This window comes from Rutilus rutilus (assembly GCF_951802725.1).
Source record: "Rutilus rutilus genome assembly, chromosome: 10".
Taxonomy (NCBI): Eukaryota; Metazoa; Chordata; class Actinopteri; order Cypriniformes; family Leuciscidae; genus Rutilus; species Rutilus rutilus.
In genome coordinates, this window is record NC_140215.1 from 1,342,691 (window position 1) to 1,370,483 (window position 27,793).

General features: G+C 36.3%; 1 protein-coding gene across 4 annotated transcripts in view; it reads right to left on the minus strand.

Moving 5' to 3' along the window:
* Positions 1-27,388, minus strand: part of LOC311298408 (uncharacterized protein) — a 30,625-nt gene extending 3,237 nt beyond the window's left edge. Inside the window, exons 1-15 of one of the 4 annotated variants that reach the window (XM_084421273.1) lie at positions 26,649-27,388; positions 24,431-24,460; positions 24,134-24,175; positions 20,334-20,381; positions 18,774-18,842; positions 16,692-16,724; positions 16,522-16,563; positions 15,461-15,502; positions 13,369-13,395; positions 13,243-13,284; positions 10,727-10,882; positions 6,079-6,165; positions 5,956-6,003; positions 5,388-5,438; positions 4,483-4,515 (exon numbers count right to left, since the gene is read on the minus strand). In XM_084421273.1, coding sequence (XP_084277399.1) covers positions 4,483-4,515; positions 5,388-5,438; positions 5,956-6,003; positions 6,079-6,165; positions 10,727-10,882; positions 13,243-13,284; positions 13,369-13,395; positions 15,461-15,502; positions 16,522-16,563; positions 16,692-16,724; positions 18,774-18,842; positions 20,334-20,381; positions 24,134-24,175; positions 24,431-24,460; positions 26,649-26,712 — 814 coding nt within the window. In that variant the 5' untranslated portion in view covers positions 26,713-27,388. The remainder of the gene's footprint in view (positions 1-4,482; positions 4,516-5,387; positions 5,439-5,955; positions 6,004-6,078; positions 6,166-10,726; positions 10,883-13,242; positions 13,285-13,368; positions 13,396-15,460; positions 15,503-16,521; positions 16,564-16,691; positions 16,725-18,773; positions 18,843-20,333; positions 20,382-24,133; positions 24,176-24,430; positions 24,461-26,648) is intronic. The other 3 variants (XM_084421275.1, XM_084421276.1, XM_084421274.1) reach the window with 3 other exon arrangements.
* Between the last annotated feature and the right edge of the window lie 405 nt (positions 27,389-27,793).

Sequence of the window (27,793 nt, forward strand, 5' to 3'; positions counted from 1 at the left end):
AGGTCGTCATTAAGGGTGTTCCAGGCAGTTGCTAGGGTGTTGTCATTAGGGGGTTATGGGTGGTTGCTAGCACATTGCTATGTATTTGTTAGGGGATTCTGGGTGGTTGCTATCTCATTGTTAGGTAGCTGTTAGGCTATTATGCATGGTTGATGGGGGAATTTCTAGGCAGTCATTAAGGGGTTCTAAATGGTTGCTAGGGAGTTGCATTGCATTTATAAGATGGTTCTGGGTGGTTGCTACAGCACTGCTATGTATTCGTTAGGGGATTCTGGCTGGTTGATAGGGTGATAGGTAGTTGTTAGGGTGGTTGCTAGGGTGTTGCTAGATAGACATTAGGGAGCTCTGGGTTGTTGCTAGGTAGTTGTTAGAGTATAATGAATGGTTGACAGGGCATTGCTAGGTAGTCGTTAAGGGTCCTGAGTGGTTGCTAGGGCGTTGCTATGTAGTCACAAGAGGGTTCTGGGTGGTTCCTAGGATGTTGATACGTAGTGGATGCTAGGGGCGTTGCTAGATAGACGTTAGGGGGTTCTGGGTGGTTGCCAAGGTGTTGCTAGGTAGTCGTTAAGGGGGTTCTGCATGGAAATTCACTGTTTTGCATGAGAAGAGTTCCCTCTCGCAGCTCTGATCTTCTGGTCTGTAGATATAACTCAGGTTCCTGCATTAAAATACATTTCACTTACAGGGATTTTGGCAAACCCCTAACACTGAGTACTACTGACAGTGATGCTTGACTTAAACACCACTAATGACACGATCATCATCCACATGAGTTGATCTTTTATAATACCTGCCGCTCCACCCAATCGAACACACACAAAAGATCTGCTCGTTCCCTGAAGTCAGAACACAGATTAAAGAGGAATGGTTCACAGACGTTATCTCCTAATCATCGTTCTGAACCCGTTTGCAGCTCTTTACTCTGAGTTTTCACAAAGCTCTTTTCCAACATCAGTCTGTCAGCTCAACAACACTCATTATGTTTATACTGTATAATATCAGTGGATGGGCAGTAACAAGAGATTCACACAATGATCCACTAGATGGCAGCATTAGAGTACAGCCACTTCAGATTTACATGGAATCCCATTTAAACTCATAAAAAGTGACATAAAAATTAAAAATTCTAACATAAAACAATGACTTTTTATGACTTTTATCTCAGAATTTTGACTTCTTATGTCAGTTATGACTTAGTATGTCATAATTGTGAGTCAGGATTTTGACTTTTAATTCACAATTTTGACTTTTTTTTCCTCATATTTTTGACTTTTAATTCACAATTTTGACTTTCTTTCTTATTATGATTTACCAAAGATTGTTATTTTTTATGTGGTGAAAATAGGCTTCCGTAGGTTTAAGAAGACATTTCACGTGAAACCTCTTTCAAGTGTATTGGCAAGTGTTGCATGAGTTATCATATGGATCATATTGATATGCAATTTACATAAGCATGAGAGTCCCAGGAGGAACTGGGTAAATGTGTGTCTGTATTACAGGAGGTCTGAGGGTCAAACCTGGAGACATTTTAGAGAATAGGAAATCTAGAACATTTATGTTCAATATAAATGTTTTTTGTTTGTTTTTTTACCTGGCAAAGGTTTGGCAAAAATGTGATTGTTTGTTTCTGAATTTCTGATATTTCCATGCTTCAGTGTTCATCACAGGCACTAATGCAGCATTACCCACAATGCCCTGCTGCAGAGAAACATCAGATCGGCCCCTCCATGCAGTGACTGAGGGAAAAGCCCTCAAAGAGGAGGAAGACAAGACTGAACCTGATTACTGATCCTGAGAGAACAAACAGAGACTCAAGTGCACTTTATTCCCTCAGAGACACACAACAACCACACAGACACACACTGACACACAACAAACACACAGACACACAACAAACACACAGACACACAACAAACACACAGACACACAGACACACACACACAACAACCACACACAGACACAGACACACAACAACCACACAGACACACACAGACACACAACAACCACACAGACACACAACAACCACACAGACACACACTGCCACACAACAAACACACAGACACACAACAAACACACACACACACACACACACACACACACACACACACACACACACACACACACACACACACACACACACACACACACAACAGACACACAACAACCACACACACACACACACACACACACACACACACACACACACACACACACACACAACCACACAGACACACAACAACCACACACACACACACACACACACACACACACACACACACACACAACCACACAGACACACAACAGACACACAACAACCACACACACACACACACACACACACACACACACACACAACCACACAGACACACAACAACAACAACCACACACACACACACACACACACACACACACACACACACACACACACACACACACACACAACAACCACACACACACACACACACACACAGACACACACACACAGACACACAACAACCACACACACACACACACACACACACACACACACACACACACACACACACACACACACACACACACACAGACACACACACACACACACACAGACACACAACAACCACACACACACACACACACACACACACACACACACACACACACAGACACACACACACACACACACACACACACACACACACAACAACCACATAGACACACACACACACACACACAACAACCACATAGACACACAAACAAACACACACACACACACACACACACACACACAACAACCACATAGACACACACACACACACACACACACACACACACACACACACACACACACACACACACACACACACAACCACACACACACACACAACCACACAGACACACACACACACACACACACACACACACACACACACACACACACACACACACACACACACACACAACCACACAGACACACAACAACCACACAGACACACACAGACACACAAACAACCCTGAGATTATGAAGGAAAAACTGACTCCCGATCATCCCGTCGTCACTGACTCGCTCTCATGTCGCTCCAAACCATTCAAACATGAAACATGTTAGATAATATTAATCAGAATCTTTGATTTAAAACCTCAATCTCAATACCATGATATTTTATGTCATAATTTCGTCTTTTTAATCTCGTAACTTATAATAATAATAATTTTGACTTTTCATCTCCAAACTTGTATTATTTTCACTCTTCCAAGAAACATTTTAGATGATATTCGTCAGAATGTTATTGTTCCATAACGTCAATCTCCGTCAATTTAGATTTTTTATTTCATAATTATGACCTTTTATTTCAATTTCCACTGATAATTTAAACTTTTTTCTCATAATTGTCCATTTCGACAGATAATTTACTTTTTTTCTCACAACTATGACTTTTTATGACATATGTCATCATTTCGACTTATTATTTAGAATTTTTGTTTTATAACGTCAACCCAAAAGGATAATCAATCATTTTTTAATCTCTCAATTCCATTGACACTTTATGTCATAATTTTCACTTTAATGTCAATTTCCATTTTTTTTTATCATATTTTGTATCGTATTCAATTTCATTATTTTGACATGTCGCTCCAAACTCAGATTATTTTCTTTCTCCCATGAAACATATTAGATGATATAAGTCAGAATGTTTGTGTTTAATAAATGTGAATCCCCAATAGGATAATTCATAATTTAGACTTTGGATTTCATAACAATTTTCTTGTAATTATGACTTTGACTTCGACTAATATGCCGTAATTTTGTCTTCATCTCATAATTTCGACATGCCACTCCTATTGTGTTCTTTCATTCATGGAGCATGTTAGATGATATGAGTCAGACTGTTTGTGTTTTATAAGGTCAATGCGTGTGTTGTACGCAAACGTGACGTGTGTCTCAGTTGATGTGTGTTTGTTCTGTGTGTGTTATTGGGTGGAGCGGCAGGTATTATAGATGATCAACTCATGCGGATGATGATCGTGTTATTTTTTGTGTTTGTTAAGTCATGCTTCACTGTCTTCAGTGCTTCTTTCACATCAATAAATATAGACTTTAATCAGGATAGCTGTTAATTCTTAGGAACAGGAATAAGGCTGTGAGGAATAGAAATACAGTGTGTTCAATGGACTGTAATGTTGTTTAACAACATACTGATGAAACTTTCCTGTGAAAATCATGTGATCTAGGACTTTTATTCAGAGCTTGCCAATGTAAAGACTTTAAGTCTGTCCCTCACAGCCTCGTTTTCATTCAGTATGACGTCTAACCCGACTAAAGTCTATGAGAATTACTAATGTTCACCTGCGTGATCATAAAACGGGTGAAAATAATCCCACAGACACACAATGGAGGAACCAGAACCACATCTACAGACCATAAGATCACAGAGACACGAGGAAAAAACCTGGAGCTTGTGTATATTAAATATTATTTAATATCATTTAAAAGTATGATACCTTTTGGCCCAGAAGCGGCTCCTGCACTGTGAGCTGTAATAGTAGAGGGAACAATGAGATTAAACATAAATATTGGCAATAACCATATTTGTGAAATATGAAGAAAATACAATTACCATGTTTCCTAGACATTATAAATTAAATATAATGCATTGCTTACATTTTTTTATGATCTATTTTTCCTTGTTTCTGGGAAAGATAACAAATCCTGTCTATAAAAGCCTGATGAGTTGTTTGTCACTTTGACGCACACTGCAAAAAATAGTTTATTTTTGTCTTGTTTTCCAGCACAAAATATCTAAACACTCTTAAATCAAGATACATTTACTGGAGAAGCAAAATGACTGAAGATATTAAGTCTTGTTTTCTGAAAATAATTATTAAAGTTAAGTGAGTTTCTGCTTAAAACAAGAACAAATATCTGCCAATGCAGGCAGAAAAATCATCTTAATTCAAAGGGAAAACAAGATTATTTTTCATTTTAAGCATAAACTCACTTCATTTTGATCAGTTTTTCAGTAAACAAGGATTGATTTTGCTTCTCCAGTAAATGTGTCTTGATTTAAGAATGTTTAGATATTTGTGCTGGAAAACAAGACAGAAACACCGAGTACTAAAATAATGTTTTGCAGTGTACAGAAACCGTGATTACCGACATTTTACACTTTAATGGTTGTCTTTTTTTTTTACCCTTACATTTTTAATTAACATAAAAAAAAGTAATTTAATTGACTACAAACACATATATTTTGAGTGTTTTATGACCTTGAGCAGTTACTTTGAAAGGCTTATAATTTAGGCCAGACTCGACTGATTTGACCAAACCTGAAAATAATGCATAATAAGTTTAAAGATGTAAGATCTAAATGCAAAACACCACGTAAATATGACAAAAAGAGGCGTACCTTTGCCATGATCTGCGCTCTGCTTGTCTGCATCTGCGATATCAACCTCTTCTGTGAGCAAAAATCTCTGATTAATCACTCTGTCTGAAATTCATTGCATTCAGAATAGCATGCATTAAAAAGTTAAATATTCTAGTTGTATTTATATTAGCGCTGGGCAACAATTAATCACGATTAATCGCATCCAAAATAAAAGTTTGTGTTTACATGATATATGTATATCTATTTAAGAAATATTTGCATGTATATACTGTATATATATTTATACATCATTTATATTATATATAAATATAAATATTTTATATATAAATAACAAATTTTTCTTAAATATATACATGCATGTGTGTGTATTTATATATAGAAAATAGTTAGACACAGTACACACACATATATTATTTAAACACAAACTTTTATTTTGGATGCGATTAATCGTTGCCCAGCATTCATTTATTTATTAATTAATCCAAACTTCTGAAGGTGAAAGCTCAGGAATAATGGGTGTAGTTTCTGTTAAATGATAGAGAATGTAAATACACAAATGCACTAAAGCTTTGAGATTATCACTTACGTGTATCTTCACTGAAAGCATCAGAAAGATCAAATCCTCTAGAATGAACTGGAGAAACACAAAAGCACATGTGAACACGTTTTCATGGTGTCAGACTCCATTACTGATAATCCAGAGTCAAACCTTTCACTGCTTCATCAATTTTCTCTGCTTCATCAATATTCTCTTCTTCATCAATCTGTTTGGTGACCTCTGTTACGACACCGGAGTCTAAGAAAAAACACAGACATTACAGACAATATATGACATTTAGTCCAGAAAACACTGCGACAAATCAACTATATTCCAGTGAATCTCATGAAAAGTGTAAGACTGCAAAAACTGGAAGAGAGGGCAAAGGACATTAACATTTGAACTCACTCTTCGAGACGCAAGTCTCACCTCAGAATCATCCTAATCTACACCTCTTCCCCTCTTCCCCTCTTCCCCCACTCCTTCTCTCTCATGCTGAGATCACCAACATTCACCCAAGAATCTATATGGTTTAATGTGAATAATTATCATCGAGTACTACACATGTTTGGTATCATTTGAAATGTCTCAGTGCGACTGGTACAAACGTCTCATTCCCAAAGAAGGAAACCAAAAGGTAATAAGGTATTGAAGAGTTTAGAGATAGCTGGCACACAGAGGAGGGCGTGTCTTCCAGGGAAATGGCATCCTACTCTCAAAGGTGTAAACCCATTGTTAGCAAATGTTTCCATGTAAATCAACCTCTGTCTCCAGTAAGTCTGGGACGGTGATTAATGCAAATTCCCACTGTGAACTCATGTTTGAGAAGAGGTTTCTGCCTTGGTCTGAGTGTTTAGGGAGATGCTGAAGAGGTGATTCTGTAGCTCACATCAGCCCATAATGTGTAAGGATCTCAAAGACTATTTTTCGAAATGTCGGGTTTAACCTTCATCTTTTACTCTTTATCTCTGAGCATTTGATGTTATTGTATTGAGTATCTTTGAACTGATTATGAAATTGGCATGATACATTTACCTGACATAATACAATTGTTACATTTGATTTTATTCCGACTGACTCTTCCGAAATTGCTTTCCCAAGTAGATTAAACGGATTCGTATGTTACCGCAAGTTTTGCTTCAGATTACGACTAATATTTGGCACTGAGTCAAGTGTACTTGGTTTGCAAAGACAAGAAGTTAATTTCCGTTTAGGGCAGCAAAAGTGCTGTTTGGCCAACCTAAATCTGGGTGTCTTACCTCAGTTTTAATTTAATGTTACTTTAGATAGGTGTGCGTGGGAAACCACGGCATGGCCAATCCAAAGCTATTATAAGACAAGTAAAGATGGTTGACTTATATCTGTAACAGTGGCCATACCTCTACTGAAGTAAACGTTACTTTAATTTAAAGTGTATGCAACCACTAAAAATATATTTGAGTGTGTAAGCGTGAATGCGAGCGATCTCAGGTATATAGCAGTTACCTCTGTTTGGTGACCGAAGCTGACGAGATTGTGATCGTGAGACCCGCGTTAAACAAGGACCTAAGAGAGACATAGCTTCCTAATATGAACGGGTAAAATATAAGTAAAGAGTTGAAAAGAATAATCAAATGCGCTGCTAAACTATTATATGATTGACCAATAACCAATTGGCAATCTAACCTAAATTCAAGGTTGTGACAAAATGGCGTCAGATAAAAGCTTAAATGGAATTAAATTACTCTGCCACGTGGAAAGACAGTAACACACATCACATCAAAATTACTCATTTGATTATTTTATCTTCATGACTATAATGCTTTTTCAACCAAATTCTCATTACTGTAATATGTACTTGAGTTATTAATTCCTATTATTATAATTTTAATTATTATTCCTATTATTCTCATTAATTATTTTAAATCAACAAACATTAGCGGCAGTACAACAAATACTACCATACCGTAAAAATACTTTAAAATTTAAATCAATGTTTTTTTTTAGCATTACATTACAGTTTGAGAATTTATGTGAATAATTGTCATTAAAATAATGTTGCAGTATAAAAAAATTTAACAGACATAATTTTTTAATGCTAAATATATATTTTTATATTTCATATATATATATTATTTTTTGATTATGGGGTGACATGTGACCCAATTTTCATGACAATTAAGCACATTTTCTCCTCCAAATTCTCATAAATGTAATGAAAAAACTTCATATTATTTACATTTTTAAGTATTTTAACATTATGGTTGAATGTGTTGTACTTCTGTTAATGTTTGTTGTTGTTTGTTAATGTTTGTTGTTAAATTATTGTATTTAGGTAAAGTTCATGAGATTTACCCAGTATCTAATCAAAGTTTCTGTAATAAGTGTTAAACTGACCATGTTTGCATGTGTTTCAGTCGCAGAGAGAAACGCACCGGTTTCACCAGCAGAACAAACTCATTTCACTGACTGGACACTGGAAACCCCTTCACAAACCTTCCAGTCTATCGCCTAATGCAGCATAATCACAAGCTCATAAGTGAGTGATTTGGTTATATTCTCCATAAAAAGTGACTCTTACAAAACAGCGCTCAGCACAAGTAATATTATTAGTTTGGCATTCACATGTTGCTGCGTTATCATCATCATCATCATCACACTGCAAACAATGATATTCTTCCTCAGTGTTTCTGTCTCGTTTTCCAGCACAAATATCTGAACATTCTTAATCCAAGATAAATTTACTGGAGAAGCAAAATGACTGAAGATTTTTTGTTTTCTGTAAAATGTGTAAAATAAAATAAAATATATTGATTTAAGAATGTTTAGATATTTGTGCTGGAAAACAACAACATCATTTTAAGTATATTGTTATAAATGTACATTAAATTTAGCTGGATTTATGATCTTAACTCTTTCCTCGCCAAAGAGAACTGAATCTCTGGATCAAAACACAGGAGAAGAGGAAGCGATAGAAGCTTTGCTGACGCACATGTAAAATATCAGCATATAATTCAAAATTGCGTAACGTTACAGAATGAAATGTTGAGCTTTGAGGTGTTGATGGACTCGATGTTCTCCATCTGTGTTTATGATCATCGTTCTGAATCCCATCCGGACGCAAGTTTCTTAGCTTTTCTTCAAAATGTTGCTTTTTCTAACCAAACTTACTCACATTCAAGTGTAGATAAAAAAAGAATGCATGAAGCTAGTTTTGTTTTGGTTTTTGAAGCAGAGGCTCTGTTCCTTCTTTTCATATATTGACTGTTTACATGATTATACAACAAAATATTGTGGGGGGCAATAAATGATAAAAAATGCTGATGCTGACTGGCAACTTTTTTAATGAAAGTGTCCTATGGAAGCTTAAGAATAAAAAAGTAAAAAAGGTAATTGTGACTTATTGGGCCCTATTTTAACGATCTGAAACGCAAGTATCAAGCGCGAACCGCCAGTAACTTTGTCGACGCAAATCTAAAATGTGTTGGTCTGAAGTAGCTTCATTACTCATAGGTGTGGTTTGGGGCGTAACGTGAAATAAACCAATCAGAGCATCATCTCACATTCCCTTTAAGAGCAGGCGTGCTTGTTCCATGGCGGATTGCTATTATAACGGCGGATTTGCCAGGAGCGGTTCACAGCTGAGGAGACCGACGTTCTCGTCAGGGCCGTAAAACACAGTGACATTGGGGATGGAGAAACACACCCAGATTAGCTTCGCTTAAACAGGCGTATAATAATTTGGGTAAATGTGTAAGCTAGATTTATGCCTATTTTTTCACATCTTCATGGACACCACAATGATTTCCCTCGTGTGTTAATATTGTTCCTTGTAATAATGTATGGTTTTCTAAAAATGTGAACTGCTGTGTCTGTGTGTAGATGAGAGAAGCAAAGTGTGTGTGTGTTGTGCTCACGCTACATTATAGCCAAGCATGCGCCCTTAAAATAGCATCTGAATAACGCGTCACTGACTTTAGACGAGGTTTCTCCTGGTCTGTGGCGGGATTGTTTTCTGAAACTGCAAAATAGCACCAGGGAACGTTTGCGCCGGAACACGCCTCCTCTTTTCGCTGAACCGCCCCCGGGAGCGCAAGTTCATTCCCTAATTTACCGACGTGCGTCTGTGGAGGGAAAAGTCTGCTGTGCGTCGGGTGAGAAATAGGAATGATACATGCGTCGGTGTACAAAGTCAATTGCGCTGGTGCAAGATAGGGCCCAATGACTGTTTACATGATTATACAACAAAATATTGTGGGGGGCAATAAAAGGTTTGTGAAAATGATAAAAAATGCTGATGCTGACAGGCAACTTTTTAAAAAACACTGGTGGGGAAAGAGTTTCCTATGGAAGCTTAAGAATAAAAAAGTAAAAAAGGTAATTGTGACTTTTTATCTCACAACTCATGACTTTTTTCTCACAATTGCATTATATCTGAGATAAAAAGTCGCAAGTACCTTTTTTACTTTTTTATTCCGAGGCAGAAACAAGTTTCCATAAAAATACAAAACACACAACACTGTATCTATTCCTAATTAGATTGTGTTCTTACAATAATTTTAATATTGATTTCATTTCAATTCAGTTTCAAGGATAGATGTGATTCTGCCTTTGAATCTGGTCAAAATGTGATATCTTATTATGATGCCTTAAAGTAGGCAACACACTAGGTTTTGTAACAGATCCCTGAACCTGAGGAATATGTCAGTTCATTTTTACAAAGAGGCTGATTGAATCCTCACGCCTATTTTTTATAATTTCCAGCATTCTCTCTCACACACAAAAGCATTCAGACAGGAAATATTCTTAAATATGCATGTTTATGACATTTTCTTGTTACCTTTATCTGGTACTTCTTGATCCGGTTTCTCTTGGTCCGGTTTCTCTTGGTCCGGTTCTTCTTGGTCCGGTTCCTCTTGGTCCGGTTCCTCTTGGTCTGGACTCTCTGGCGTTGGTTGTTCTTCTACTTCACCTGTAGGTTCTTCTGCCGTGATTTCTGACAAAGAGAAACATATGTTATTTTCAGATGTAGTCTAAACCAGCGAACAAGTCAAAGATCTGTGATGATAAAGATGGGAAAACATGTTCACTGCAATAAATGCTTTTCTTACTTCATATTTCTGTCTTGTTTTCCAGTGCAAATATCTAAACATTCTTAAATCAAGATACATTTACTAGAAAAGCTAAATGAATTAAGATATTAGGGGCCCTATTTCAATGATCTAAGCTCATGGTCTAAAGAGCAGCGCAAGTTCACTTAGAGCGTGTCCGAATCCACTTTTGCTAGCTTAACGACGGGATAAATGGTCGGCGCTTCCGGCGCTGATCTAAAAAGGTTATCCCTATTCTCTTAATGAGTAATGGGTGTGTTTTGGGATTTACGTGCGTTAAACCAATCAGAGTCTCATCTCCCATTCCCTTTAAATGCCAGTTGCGCTCGTGCCATGGCGGATTCGCTATTTACATGACGGAATTTGATAGTGGAAAGACCGAACGCGTCTCCAGAGCGCAAACGGATCTGCTCGTGCGCGAGGTCAAAGTGCACAAGCAGAACATCTACGGAACAAACCGGATTCACCATATCTTTATGTACACAATAATAATCTTTTACATTGTAATCCTTTTAATTTTAATATTTATATACTATGGCCGTTCATGTCGAGTTCCCGTTTTGAGCGTCTCTCTTCCAGAAATTAATTGCTGCGTTAATTGCTGCGCGCCAGTTGGGTCTGTCATTTGCAAGTGCCTCCCAGTTGTCCAGGTTGATGGAGAAGGCCTGAGGATCCCTCTTAATGACGTCTTTAAAACATAGATGGGGGCGACCATGTTTGCGGGGGGCATTTGCCAGCTCGCCATATAGAAAGATTTTTGGGAGGCGGGTGTCATTCATTCGATAAATATGCCCAGTCCAACGGAGGTGACGTTCACGAAGGATGGTGTACAGGTCACTGGAACCAGTTCTCTCAAGTATGACAGAGTTTGGCACATGGTCCTTCCAGCATACACCCAGTATGGAGCGAAGGCAGCGAACATGGAAGGCGTTGAGGCGATGTTCGTGCCTCCTCTATGTTGTCCATGTCTCACTTGCATATAGTAAGGTGCTAAGTACACATGCATGGTATACGCGGACTTTGAGGAGCAATGAGAGGTTCTTGTTGTGCCAGACACGCTTGCTCAATTTTCCAAACATTGATGATGCCTTCCCAATGCGCTTTGCTTCAAGGTTATTGTTGTTTGATACTGTGGAATTTGTCCACCACAGATAGACATGTGTTGTTAATGTATACTGTAGGGTTTAGGGTTGCAGGTTGGGCAAGGATAACTGTCTTTTTAAGACTAATCCGCAAACCAAACTCTAGACATGCAGCGGCAAAAGATGAGCAGAGTAGTTGTAGATCTGCCTCTGAGTGGGCAACAAAGGCAGCATCATCAGCATAAAGCAGCTCACGTACCAGAACATGGCGTACTTTAGTCTTCGCCCGCAGTCTGGCCAGACTGAACAGTTTTCCTGAGCTGCGGGGCACATTACTAACGTGCTCTTTAAATAACAAAAAGAAAAATACTGCGCCATTGACTTTAGACCGGGTTTCAGTTGGTCAGTGGCTCAGTCTATTTCTGTTGCTTCAAAACAGCAACGCGCAACAATGCGCCAGAACACACACTCGTTCTCAGACCAGCGGCCCATGGGCGCACAAATGCATTTGCTATTTAAACATCGCGGCGCAGGACGTGAAAATGAAAAGTGCGTCGGGCTGAAACTAGCAAAACACACTTGCGTCGCGCTTGGCGCTGCATTGCGCTGGGTGTAAGATAGGTCTTGTTTACTGAAAAAAAGTGAGTTTATGCTTAAAATAAATAAATAAAACAAGATTATTTTTCTGACTCCACTGGCAGATTTTTGTTCTTGTTTTAACTCACTTTAACTCAGAAAACAAGTCTTAATATCTTTTTGCTTCTCCAGTAAATGTATCTTGATTTAAGAATGTTTAGATATTTTTGTGCTGGAAAACAAGACAGAAACACTGAGGAAGAACATAATTTTTTTGCAGTGCATGTGTATAAGAACTTGTTAAGAACTCATTTAATGAAATCAGACATTTTTTTTAATATCTCAAGATTGATGTAACCATTTATATAACATTACAGTAATGCGATGACTCTGTTATAGTTTAACTGTGGCTATCAAAAGTTGTTCATTAAAACGTTTTGTTTCTATGTAACAAAAACAAAGCAGAGTTTATATCTGACGTTAGCTTGTGGCTTTGATAAGATCAAACTGAGAGATAAAGAAGATAAGACCAAACTGAGAGATAAAGAAGATAAGACCAAACTGAGAGATAAAAGAATAAATGAAACCTTGTTCAGTAAGGTCAGTCTCTTCAGTCGGCGGATCAGCTTCTGAAAACCAAAGCAAGCGAGTATTCAACGCCTGTAAACTTAAAATAATCTGTACAGTAAACATAATGTAAACTTTCTGCCAACCTGTTTCTGGTGCGTCGGCTTTATCTACTGTACAACAAAGAAAAAAACAATGATCAGTACAATATGTTTTTTAAGTCGCACTCAAAAAATATTTTAGGCTTTGAATTGCATATAAAATGTCCATCCGTTTGCATTACACCGTTAACATGATGGTATTCACCGAAACTTGGCTGGATGATTCAGTTGACAATAGTACTTCAAAGATTGAAGGTTTTGGAACACCTATTCGACTTGACAGAGACAAACATACAACAGGCAAAAGTCGAGGAGGAGGTGTGTGTGTTTATATTAAGGAAAGCTGGTGTAAAACAGCAATGGTGCGTTTTAAGATTTGTAATTCAGATATCGAACTCATTGCAATATCAGTACGTCCTTTTTATCTCCCTCGTGAGTTCCCTCAGCTGATTTTTATTGTGGTATATACTCATCCACGTGCCAACTTTGATGTGGCTTTTGAGACTGTTAAAAGCACCCTAGATAAACTTGATCATTTATCCCCAGATGCTCCCAAATTTGCTCTACGAAATGCTCTACAAATCGTTATAAATTTACGTTTGTGCCTGAAGCAATACGGTTATGTAACACATGTAGGTGACTTTATTTATTTTTTATTATTTTTTTTTTTTTCTCTTGTTCTATGTGTTTTAATTGTATATGTCAAGTGTTTTATGTGAGGCACCATGTAAGCTTAAATTAATTACCCCATGGTGATCAATAAAGCTTTAAACTTTAACATACACTAAAAACTTAATGTGATGCATAAATGAAGTTGCACTAAAAAAACAGTTTATTATTTATTTGCATCTATTTGATTTGATGTAAATAATCATATTTTCAAAATGCATTGATTCAAATGGCTTAGATTCAGCATACATCTGTTCATTGTGAAAACATATTTTTCAGTTAAAAGCTATGAATATGACTAGTTGTGGAACAAGCTATATTCAGTATGAGGTTGAAAGAAATTGGATGTATTGATTATAAATATATCTGGTTATTGTGTATTTAAAACATGCTTAGAACAATCGCAGAAATATAACCAGTTTCATTTATCTATGACTGACAAATATGCATCAGATCAAGTTTATTCGATTGTTAAACACAAGGAAATGTTATATGCGATTCAAAAACATAAATCTTAGATTTAGGATTTAATATTTTTTGCGTGCACACGTGTAAATTCTTTAGAAATTACTTTTGTAGACAAATATGAATTGCCAACATAAAAACATAATATTTCAGCCCCGTTTATGCTATTTTAAAGGTTCCTAATTTTGTTTTGGAGTTTCCTACAATTGGTTTACATGCATCCAAATACACATTGCAGCATCAGCTCATTTCTGAGTGTCTGAAACAGTTCGATCAAAGATTCAGTCTCTCTAAACCCCGCCTTTCTGAGAGATGCTCTGCTCTGATTGGTCAGAAGGCACAGTCTGTTGTGATTGGTCGACCGCTTACAGCGTGTGTTGAAAATGAAACGGCCATTACCAAATTTGAATTTCATCTCAGAAATGATGGTGTATGTTTTACCGTATCAGTATCGTCAAAGTGGATTTGCTTTGGCAGCAAAAAAACAGCGTCTTTGAACAACACGAGCCAAACTCTTCCAGTCTCAGATACAACTGGTGTTTGAGGGCGGAGCTAAGTAGACATCGTTCACCGACAGCCAATGAAGACCATTCTGAAAATCTGTTACATTGTTACATAAGGTATGTAACAAAAAAAAACATGGAATTGCTGACGACTCGTTTCTGCAGTTCAGGACAATAACTTTATTTGTTGTGCACTTTGATCGTTAAAACTTTGCAGAGCTTTTACATTCATAACCAGCTCTATTACACCCTATATGAACGTGAATATTTGAAAAAAGCATAAAAAAGAAAAAAAAGAGCACCCCACTATTATAAGCTTGGGGAAAAAACTAAATAAGGATGAGTTTGGGAAGAAAAATGTCCCAGATACCTTTTTGGGAAAGCAATTTGAGAATGCCACAAAGCTGGACTGCCAAAGGACTCGCCACAAGTGTCACTAACACACACACTTTGAGCAGAGCTGGTGGAAAGACATGTGGTGTGAAGTGTCGTGTTTCTACCTGCTTCAACAGGAGCTTCTCCTCCAGCAGGTTCTTCTTCAGCTGATGAAGCAAAGTCAGGGAAATATGAGTCAGATGCATATGATGATGTTTGTTTATTGGAAATATGTGTGGCTATAGCATCACTTAATGTGATAACATCAATCCTGGAGGAATGTGTGAACGGGATGATTGTCCGACTCACTGATTCACACACAAGTGTTTCACGAGCAACATATTAAACATTGCATCTGTTTTTTCACTACATCTCGGCTATACTGACTCTTACCGAAACGGCAAAAAATGCAATAGTCAAAACCACATTATTATTACAGGCCCGATGAATTTCTATGACTTTTCCAGTCCTTCATGATTACAGGATAGTTTAAAAATCCTCTCATACGGAAAGAGCAACTTCTAGCGATGGAATATTTTAAGGCTGAGCATAACTAGAATAATCTTTGAGAAATTCCCTTGATTTTGTTCATGATTCTTACAGGCCCTTTTTTAATTTTCTAATACGTTAGCGTCCAAAAGTGATGCTTAGGAAAATTCACATCTTCACCCTTCATTCAAATATTATTAAAGATATTGTAGTCATATTGTGTAGTTGTGTTGCAGTCAATGTTTTATTAGTGATAATAACGCAATGAAACATGACAAATTGTGCAACATAATTTCCGGCCAGACTGTCATTCAAAGAGATTATGAACGCATGCAAAAACAAGAGAACCAACGAAATATTAATAACTGATTATGTTGTAATCAATGTATGTTTTGCATACTGAAATCAAACCTGTAGGTGAAGATCTTTTTGCCAAATAATTTTGTCAGATAAACATCTTGACTAAGTTTAGTGTTTTGTTCTGTCTTCATATTTACAATATTTAAAAATATTAAATATTTTCCTCATATTTTGACGGTTTCATTGAACTTATAGGATCATTAAAAACAAACATCACTTTTGGCCACTGCTGTATATCCAGGTTTTCTATGACTTTCTCTGATTTTAATATTCATGTTGTATTATATTTCCTTGTTATCATCTGTTATTTGTGTGTCTTTATCTAAGTGATATTTACCTGCTGGTGTTTCTGTCGCTGGCTGCTCGTCCTCGGCAGCACCTGGGAAACACACACACACACACACACACGAGCTGAAAACCTTCAAACATGGCAGATCTGGGTGATGTGTTGATCTTGTTTTGTTCAGGCGTTGTAAGTGTGTTGACACTAGTATTGGAAACCTGTACCTGAATCAGGCTTTGTCTCTTCAGCTTCAGTCTCTATTAACGACACAAAAGACAATAAATCACAATATTTCAAGGTTATCATTAAACAGACTCTATGATGCTGATGAATATGCATTCTGTATGAATGCATTGACTAACAGACTATATTACCTGGCAGAATATTCTGATTATTATTAATCATTGTAGTCTTTTATCAAACTGCATATTTCATGAAGCCAATTAGCTTTTATTTTTTTTTATAATTTTAGTTTTCATTTTAATTTTACCTTAATTTTTAGTAATGTTGTTTGTGTTTGTCATTGTATTCGTTTTTTTTTAATCTTTCTATTTAGGTTTAATTTATTTTTATTTCAGTGTTTTATTTATTTTCGAACGTAATTCAAGTTGCCAAAAATTTTGTTAAAGTTTTTCATCTAATATTTATATTTGATTTTATTTCAGCTTTATTTCAATCACTTCAATCATTATTTTTTTCATTTTTAATTTTGATTTTTAATTTGTTTTACTTCAGTTTTCATTTTTATTTATTTCCAGTTAGCAACTTTATTTCATTTAGTTGCAAAAGTTTTTTTTTTTTTTCCAAAACAAAACTTCAATGGAATTGGTACAAAACTTAGTTTTGGCACTTCTATGTGAACACACACATACAAATCACGGACATGAATCGAACAGGTAAATGGTCCTGAAACAATAGTCACTCTTTTGCTCCTTGTGGTCAAAAATGAAATGAATGGGAAACGAATTTCGTCTAGTGGAAGCGTTTGGCCAAACAACATATCACTGAAAGCTCATTTTTTGAGATATCAACCTCAAATCTGGAACACAACTTATGGATTTGATTTCTCACATTTTTAGAGTACAATTTGTTTAGGAAAATATCTATAATTAATATAAAAATTAAAAATAGTATTTTTTATTTAGTAATTTTGAAATTCTATCACTTTTTTTAAGTTTTCATCTGCCTAGTTTCGTCTTTCCAAAGAGACCAAAACTTCAGTCTGTGATCCAAAGCATTAAATATCTATGAGAGTTTAAGCTGGAAATGTTCAGGTCTATGCTCAAAAAGTGAATAAATGGATTATAACTACTGCATAAATATAATTTAGTATCATAAAATCCCTTCAAATTACAAAACGATCATTATCAAACTAAAATAATTTACATTCATTTGATTAAAAGCCACATTTGGTCATTTTTGAAAGCCACGTGAAGTTTTTAATCTAATATTTATATTTTATTTTATTTCAGTTTTATGAAAACAACTTTTAAAGAGGACCTTTTATGCCCTTTTACAAAGTCTTGATGTTGTTTTCGGGCTCTAATAAAACATTATATGATCCGGCTCTTATTCATGCAAATGCTTTTAAACCAGACAAAAGAGAAAGCACTGCCTTTGAATGTCCTGTCATGACACACACACACACACACACACACACACACACACGCACACGCACACACACACACACACACGACGCGCAGTATCATGCTCATAGACTGTTTGATAACTTTATTAAATTTCTGTACCAGTATTTAAAATATACTGTGTTTATGTTGTCTCTACATTCATTTGGAGATTAACTGTGAAATTATTACCTTATAAAATATATAAACTAATGTAAACCAATAAAAACATAAGTGTTTTTAATTGCAATTAATCGTGAATAATCACAGAAAAATTGTGTGATTAATCGAGTTAATTTTTTTAACCGATTGATTGACAGCACTAGTTTTAAATCAAGTCAAGTCGAGTCCTTCATTTATACAGCGCTTTAACAATATAGATGTTTCACAGCAGCTTTACAGTGCTAACAGGAGATTACAGTAATATACAGCAGCTCTAGAATAAAGGTATTGTCCAGATAAAGTTAGTTTTCACTGATTCACTTCCGTCGTAAAGATCATTAGTTATTAACGTAGCGGCCGCTAACACACACCGTTCTCTCACAGGAAACCCTTAATGTGTTCTGGCTGCTCATTTGCACAACAACAGTGTGTTTTAGTTCAGCTACACCTCTTATTAATGGTAAAATCACTGTAAAGTGCTTTATTTCAGTGTGTGTGTGTGTGTGTGTGTGTGTGTACCTGTAGGATCTGTGGCTTCATCCACAACTGTATCCACTGTTTCTTTAGTTGGAGGTTCAGCGTCTGTAACTTCACAATCACAATCACAGTCAGAGACGTGACACTAGATCTGAACATTACTGATTCCTGCACTGTAGAAAATATAGATTTTCATGATTTATATTAATCACAACTTTTTATCTTTTGTCAAATCTACTTAAATAATTAAGTGAGTTAGTGAGTGTGTGTGCGCGAGTGAGTGAGTGTGTGTGAGTGAGCGTGAGTGAGTGAGTGAATGTGTGTGTGTGTGTGTGTACACGCACGCACGCGAGTGCGTAAGTGTGTGTGAATGAGAGTGAGTGAGTGAGTGTGTGTGCGAGTGAGTGAGTGTGTGCAAGTGAGTGTGTGTGTGCACGCGAGTGAGTGAGGGTGTGTGTGAGTGAATGTGTGTGTGTATGTATGTATGTATGTATGTGTGCAAGTGAGTGTGTGTGTGTGTGCACGCGAGTGAGTGAGGGTGTGTGTGAGTGAATGTGTGTGTGTATGTATGTATGTATGTATGTGTGCAAGTGAGTGTGTGTGTGTGTGTGTGCACGTGAGTGAGTGAGTGAGTGTGTGTGCGAGTGAGTGAGTGTGTGCAAGTGAGTGTGTGTGTGCACGCGAGTGAGTGTGTGAGTGAGGGTGTGTGTGAGTGAATGTGTGTGTGTATGTATGTATGTATGTGTGCAAGTGAGTGTGTGTGTGTGTGCACGTGAGTGAGTGAGTGAGTGTGTGTGCGAGTGAATGTATGTGTGTATGTATGTATGTATGTGTGCAAGTGAGTGTGTGTGAGTGAGTGAGTGAGTGAGTGAGTGAGTGAGTGAGTGTGTGTGCAAATGAGTGTGTATGTGTATGTATGTATGTGTGCGAGTGAGTGTGTGCACGCGAGTGAGTGTGTGTGTATGTATGTATATGTGTGAGTGAGCGTGAGTGAGTGTGTGTGTGCCTGTGAGTGTGTGAGAGACGGCACACGATGACTGGTCGGGAAGCAAAGTGTAGTCTGACATGTTTCATGTCCACGACACGACAAGATTTTAGGAGTCGAAATCGGCTAATCTGACAGTGACTATCCTAACAGACAAAGAAATCGGCTAATCTGAACCAGCGTAAGGCAAACTTCCCTTTTTAAGTTAATGTGGTTCAGATAACATAATATTTGGAGTTTCTATTTATTAAACCAATCTCCTTTATTGTATTAACTCAAAAAATTTATTTCAATGAACTCAAATCTTTACAGTGTAAAGTTGCTGCCTTACATTTTTAAGTACCATCAACTTGGATGTTTAAGTCATTTCAACTTTAATTACATTAAACGGACTTAAAAAAATGTAACTTATAAAAAAAAAAAGATGAAAACTGCTTTACTTATTTTGAAGAGTTAAAGCAATATGTTGTCATAACTTATAGATCATATAATTCTTCACAGTGACATCAGAGGTTTTCATACTTTAACACATGGCGTCTCACTCGCGCCTCGAGCGAAACACAACCTTTGGCTCATCTTTCCTCAAACACACAGGTGACGATAAATCAGATACTCACGCGCTCCGCCGTCTGAAGCAGGCGGTAAATCATCCGTGGGTGTGTTGTCTGCAAATATATATATATATTCCATATGTTACATGTCAGGACAGTTCTGAGTTTCTACCGTAAGATTAGAAACATTCAGTCGGTGAGTTTATCAAGAACAAACCTGTTCAAGGCCCTCCGTATCACGTTCACAAGACGTCATCAAATGACACTATAGCTTAATATTAATATTAATACAATAAGAGCTGAAGACATTTACCATCACAAACAGCATTACACGGAAACATCACTGAAGAAAGTGGATAGAATAATAAATCTTAAAGGATTGTATAATTTACTCGTTCTCATGTTGTTTCCTACACTTTCATGATCCAAAAAGCAAGTCAACTCAACAAAGTTGCTGCCTTCAATTTTTAAGCACAGTCGACTTGGATGTTTAAGTCATTTCAACTTAAATTAATTAAACTGACTTAAAAATGACATTTGAGTTGAATGAATTTGACCTTGAGTTGAAAAATGAGTTGCATCTTGTATTGAATCTTGAAATCGCTTATTTTGATGAGTTGTAAAAACATTTGTTGTCATAACTTATTGCTCATATACTTTTATACAGTGAAATTATGTTTTTGTGTCGCTCTTTACTGATAATCTTTTTTATTTTAATTCATGAAAGCGACTTTTAATAGTTTTCGTTCAGTTTTCATTTTTATTTATTTCCAGACCGTCAGTAATTTTAGTGATTCAACTTTTCTGCAACATTTCTTATTTTTGTTTAATTTTATTTCAACTTATTACTAACAACGATTTTTAATAGTTTTAGTTCAGTTTAGTTTTTATTTATTTCCATTTAGCGACTGTACTTCTTCAACTTCAACTTATTTCAGTAAGTAGGCAACATTTCTCATTTTTGTTTAATTTAATCGTTATATTTACTTTCAGCTTTATCTTAATTACTGAAAACAACTTAGTTTTAGTTTTTTTATAGTTAGTGACTTTAGTTCTAAGCAACATTTCTCATTTTTAATCTAATAGTTATATTTTATTTTAATTAAAACGACTTTTAATAGTTTTAGTTCAGTTTTCATTTTTATTTATTTCCATTTTAGTGCTTCAACTTTTCTGCAATATAATTTTTTTTTTGTTAAATTTTATTGTTATATTTTATTTCAGCTTTATTTTAATTACTGACAATGATTTTTTATCATTTTAGTTCAGTTTCTTGTTTCTAGGTAATAACTTCAGACGATAACGTTGTCAAAACAATCCTCATTCTCTGCGCAAACAACTAAAAATGCTGTAAAAAATTCTGTTGTCAGGCCAGTAGATGGCGATGTCACTTTGTAAATATGACATAACACTTAACCCGCATGTACATGACGTCACCGCTCTTGTTTTTGTAGTTTACACGGAGACTATAAAGGTATTGTTTTCAAAAACGTACACTTTAAAACCCATTATCAATAGTTCGCGTTTTCAGGCCCCCAAAACTAAAGGGTCAAAACGCATAAAAAGTTTTCATTTTTAGTTAACCCTGATCACAGATCCCCAAATGAAGGTGTCTTTTGATGTAAACTATACCTTTAAACTCTGAGTAAATATATCTAAAATGCAGGTGTTGAAGAGAGTCGTGTTGATCGTTTCGCTCTAAACACTTTTAATGTGTGTTTTCAGAGCATGAGTCGAAGAACAGGCCCCATTAGTCATTACAGCATTAGAAAGAAATGCTGGTGGAAGAAAGACAGTTACTTAACTAGTTACTAAAAAAACCAAACAACAACTCTGAATCGGTGCCTTTGAGAGCTTCACGACAAAAAGTTCACTTCATGCTCTGAACAAAGATGAGGTTTAGAACAGGGCGTTCCAGAGCACAAAACCTGGTCAGTGGTTTATATGTGGAGAAAGCCAGAAATGTCTGCCAACGGTTAGAAATGGTGGGGAATCATTAATGATATGGGCACACGTCTCGAGAACGGCATCTGATCGTATCCATGGCTTGAGAACATGAGGCCGTTTTACAGGACGCTGTGTAAACTGTTCTGCGTAACGACTGAAGGATCTAAAGAGTCTTAATAGTGCGTGTGTGTGTGTGTGTGTGTGTGTGTGTGCGCCAAGAGAGCAAGCGTACATCTGTGTTGTAAATAAGTTTGGAATCATAAAAAAAATATTATGTTTATGAAAGAGTCTCTTCTGCTCACCAAGACTGCAGTTATTTGATCAGAAATACAGTAAAAATTGTGAAATATTGTTTTCTATGTGAATATACAGTAAAGTGTAATTTATATCCTGTGATCAAATCTTCATATCCTACAATATCCTACTCCAGTCTTCAGTGTCACATGATCCTTCACAAATCACTCTAATATGAGGATTTGATGATCAAGAAACATTTATGATTATTATCAGTGTTGAAAACAGTTTCATATTTGTGTGGAAATTGTGATGCATTTTATTTTCCAGGATTCTTAGATGAATAGAAAGTTCAGCATTTATTTGAAATATAATCTTTTGTAACATTATAAATGTCTTTACTGTCACTTTATCAATTTAAATCAATATCAATTTACGAACCCCAAACTATTGAATATTAATGTATCACGTGGTTTCCACAAAAAAATATGCGAATCATCATATTAGAGTGATTTCTGAAGGATCACGTGTCAAATCAGAAAACAGCTGATTTACATTGTAATAATATTTCACAATTTGTACTGTATTTTGATCAAATAAATGCAGCTTTGGTGAGCAGAAGAGACTCTTTCATAAACATGAAACGTTTGACTGGTAGTGTAAGTTTAAAAAATAAATAAGTAACTTGATTAAATTCTCTTGATAACAGTGTTGTACAGGACTGGATTGAATTATTTTATTTAATTGTAAAAAAAATTCCAGTTTGGTTGAACATTATTCCAGTTGAAGCCGGTAAAAAAAAAATCTAATTTTTTTTTCTTTTTTTGTGCAACTTTTATATTAGAATACTTTTCTTCCAGCAGAATGGTGTAATATCAAAATACATCTGTAAGAAACAGCAAAGAATGGACCAACTTCCTTGTTAAAAGTGAACAGTTGGATCAACTTTAAAAAAAATTAAGAAATTAAGTTTTCTCAACTTAAATTATCACGTTTTTCACGATAAAATGTGATAATTTAAGTTGAGAAAACTTAATTTCTTTAGGTGTTACCAATTGAAGTAATTTTTTTTAAGTTGATCCAACTGTTCACTTTTTACAGGTCCGAGATATTACAGTACAAAAGTGCATTAAAGTGATATTTTGTCCAACATCTGCACTTCAACAGAAATAGGCATCTATAGGACGCATAATCCTTTCAACAACACGAACGAAATGCGACAGAGACGTTCCCGTAAATTCAATCACATCCGTAAATTTCTCCCATGATAGAGATCTCACTCTTTGAAGTTATATGATGTAGATCGATGGTTCTTAACTGGTTTCGCCTCAGGACGCAGATTTGTTTTGTTGGATATCAAGTAGTGACAATAACAAACCCGTATCTCATATCACCTACGTCATATTTTCTTTTGTTTTTCATTTAGCTGCTGGTTTTTAGGCATGAGGGCTGTCTGTGTACATTGACATCTATTTAATTTGACTTCCAATTCAGTCTTTGACGTCAACAACCAAGAAGGACATTTGAAGGGTTTCCACTTTTAAAAGCTGATAATTCTAATATTATCTGTTGATTAATTGTGTTTTTAGCATCATCCCCCCCCCCCCCCCCCCCCCCCCCCCTGTTACCAGTTGAGAAGCACGGCTGTGAATTGTATTGTTCAGAGATATGAATCTTATCATCACCTTCATCAGGAACGGTTTCAGCAAGGTCATCCGCCGGAGACTCTGAATGTGAGATAGGTAAATTAGCAACCCATATTTATCATCTTTATTGTGTGCCAGGTGATATATTGACCACGTCAAAAGGTTTACTTGAATAAACACACGGCTCTTATGAGGTACTGTGAAATAAACCTGACGTTAGAGCTGTAAAGTCTTGCCAATTCTGCTTTTTATTGCTTTGGCAGAGAGCAGAGGAAGTTTTCTGGAGAAGGGTGTGTTCACTAAACAGCTCTGGCAGTTATTATGATCGAAACTTACCGCCATTCTCAGCACCTTCCTCTCCATCTGCTGGAAAACAGACAAAAAACAGCGTTATATAACATTCGAGTGAACCTAGCATTCCCAAACAACTAATAAATCCAGTACAAACTGGTTCATTTACACGACCAGTCATACGTTTGGTCACACTGAGTTAATTTAAGCTTTCATTTTTCATAATATTGCGATGCACAAATTCACCTTGTTCACCAAATTCATTCAACAATGATCAATACATTACAGCATCCATTAATCTCTTGGTTAACATTAGTTATTAAAAGTACAGCTATATTTCATGTTAGCTCAAGTTCATTAAATAATATTAACTGGGTGACACTTTAGTTTAGGGTCCAATTCTCACTATTAACTAGTTGCTTATTATCATGCATATTGGCTGTTTATTAGTACTTATAAAGCACATATTAATGCCTTATTCTGCATGATCATATTCTACATCCCTTAATCACCCAATACCTAAACTTAACAACTACCTTACTAACTATTAATAAACAGTAATTAGTAGTTTATTGAGTCAAAAATCATAGTTAATAGTGAAAAAGTGTGACTATTAACAGATATTACAAATAATAGTGCTAGTAATACATATTAACATCTTTATCAATCTAAATCTTTTATTCGTACTGTACATTTAAATGTTATGATGCACAAATTTGCAACTGATTTTAGTAGTTATTGCTTTATTTTTCATTTATTTTACAGACAAAGCAGCTTAAAATGTGCCATTTGGTTATCAGTCACAACATGATCACAATTTTGATATCAAAATAACTCAAATGTAATAAGGAATAAGTCTGCTACTAATGATCTTTGACTGAACCAGACACAGCTTCAGTTTTAATGCAAATGTAGATTGTAATCTGTCAGTGGCTTTGTTTTATTAACTCACACATGAACTTCACGCTTTTGGGATTATAAAATGACGCAGATCCACCATCTTTCCATTCAAGCGAAATCCTGCTTGTATTTCCACAATTGCTAATGAATTCAACACACTTAAGTGATTTACTTCCCTAAGCTTTTAATTTCAACCGCCGCTCTTTGAGGTTTTTGGCGCAGTTGTCAGATTAAGAGACAAAAGAAGTTTACTCTGTGAGTACGAGGAGGATGGAGACACACCTGTCCACACAAACACACACAGGAGCCAGTGAACAAAGACGGTCGCCCTCACAAAATAAAAAATCCAAGGCTGTAGGAATGAATGCATTAGACATTGCTGTGTGTTGGGGGAGAGAGAGAGAGAGAGAGGCACGCAAACTCCCTCGGGTGAATCAAAAGCATCCCTTTCGTAACTCCAATGCGTTTTCCGTGTAGGGTGTGTCTACATCTGGGACTAGATTGAATTTCTGGGACTACACCTCAGTCTTTCTCAATTTACAACGTTGAACTAAATGCGTGTCTCACGTCTACATCTGGATGAAATTTCACATATTTGCAACAAACACCCCCATAAATCGCCATAGACATTAAGAACATGTTTCCCCAATATTCAGATTTTTTATGGCCTTTTTTCAAACATTTGCTTCCATCCTGTGAATATTTCAGAAGTGTTGTACATGGATGAAGTCATTGAGAGACTGAGCAGCCAAAGCTGTTAGTCAAGAACACAATGTACAAAGAGCTGGGTAAGACTTTACAGCTTCAGCGTGTCTAACAAGTCATCCTCACAGGGTCTTATTTTAGTGATCAATAACACATAACTCATAATGCTTGAATTTACACTCATATATATATGTATATTAATAGTCATTTTGTGCCAAACACGTGATCTTGGAGCTGATCTAGACTCACTCTACTAAACAAAGACATGCATGCTTCCCATTTCATCTAGGACTCTCTCTTTGTCATATGTATTAATTTATACAATATTAATACATGTATAGTTCATAAATACACACTAAACAAGCATGGAGGCAGAAAACAAAGAAACTTAGGGTTACACTTTATTTTAAGGTGTCTTTGTTACACTGTAATTATACATTACTGAGTAATATTAAGTAACTACTCTATGGTTAGAATTAGGGTTTGGTTTAATAATGCATCATTTATAGTTATTAATATAGTAACTACATGTAACATGTAACAATGACACTGTGCAATAAAGTGTTAGCAAACTTTGGTAGGCTACTTTTCATTAAAACGTGAAAGTTTTTTTTTCTTTTCTTTTTTTCCCCCTCTCTCTGGCAAAACTGTTCCTTACCTTGCATCTTTACTCCAGTCACGATTAAACTTCCAAGGACGAAAATCCACACGTATGACATCATTGTGGCTTGAATGAAACTGAGCTGAATGAGGTCTAAAACGAATCTTAATGCTTTTAACGCGTGTAGATTTTCGTAGTACACTTCGTGTTCGCACGCATGTGGTTGGTGTGCAACTTTCCGACAACCTTTTGTTGTACAAACTTTCCTGGGTGTGCAGCTCTGAATCTAATGCCCACCCACATGTGGGATTGACTTGTGCAGGATCCAATTGCAGGTTTGACTCTGTTTCTCAGTAAAGTCTCATGCACGGAGGATGCACGAGGATCCCCTCCTCCCCCTCCTGTATCTGTATCATATCATGACATAAGCTTCAACAAAAGCATGCATATCTAGACATCGCGTATGGCGTTTCTACTGAGAGAGGTTATTGATCCTAACTGTCTCGCGTTTCCCTTTAGAAACCTCATTTAAATTCATAGCGGTGCGTGTTTCTTGACATGCATAAACAATTCAACCATGTGTTACATGCACAGAAAGCCCTTTGCCCTCTGCCGTGCAACACACACCCGAACCCGCGACACGAAACAGCGCGTCTCGATAAACGTTTCCTAAACGATGCGAAGGAACTTCCCCAGAACAACGAAACGAATGAATGGAGCTGTTTTAAAACCCAGTGAGCTGCCTACCTAGGCATCGGTTTTGGCTTTCTGCTTGCTAGAAACCCACCCATGCCTCTAGTTTTAAGACACAGCTCCATTCATTCGTTTCGTTGCTCTGGGGAAGTTCCTTCTCAACGATTAGGAAACCTATTACTATTGAACTTGAGCCACCCAGCGGGCGAACAGTGTGGCAAGCCGTTTTAGCTTAAAGGGGTGGTTGATTATGATTTCACTTTTCTAACTTAACTTAACTTGAGTTAGTGTGTAATGTTGCTGTTTGAGCATAAACAACATCTGCAAAGTTACAACGCTCAAAGTTCAAAGCAAAGGAAGACAAGAAATCGCTTTTTAAGGCCTACAACAAACGGCTGGTAGGACTAGCCAAGTCACATTTATTTATTTAGCGCTTTTTACAATAGATTGTTTCAAAGCAGCTTTACATTGATAACAGGAAAATAATGCAACAAAGTTTGTGTCCAGAA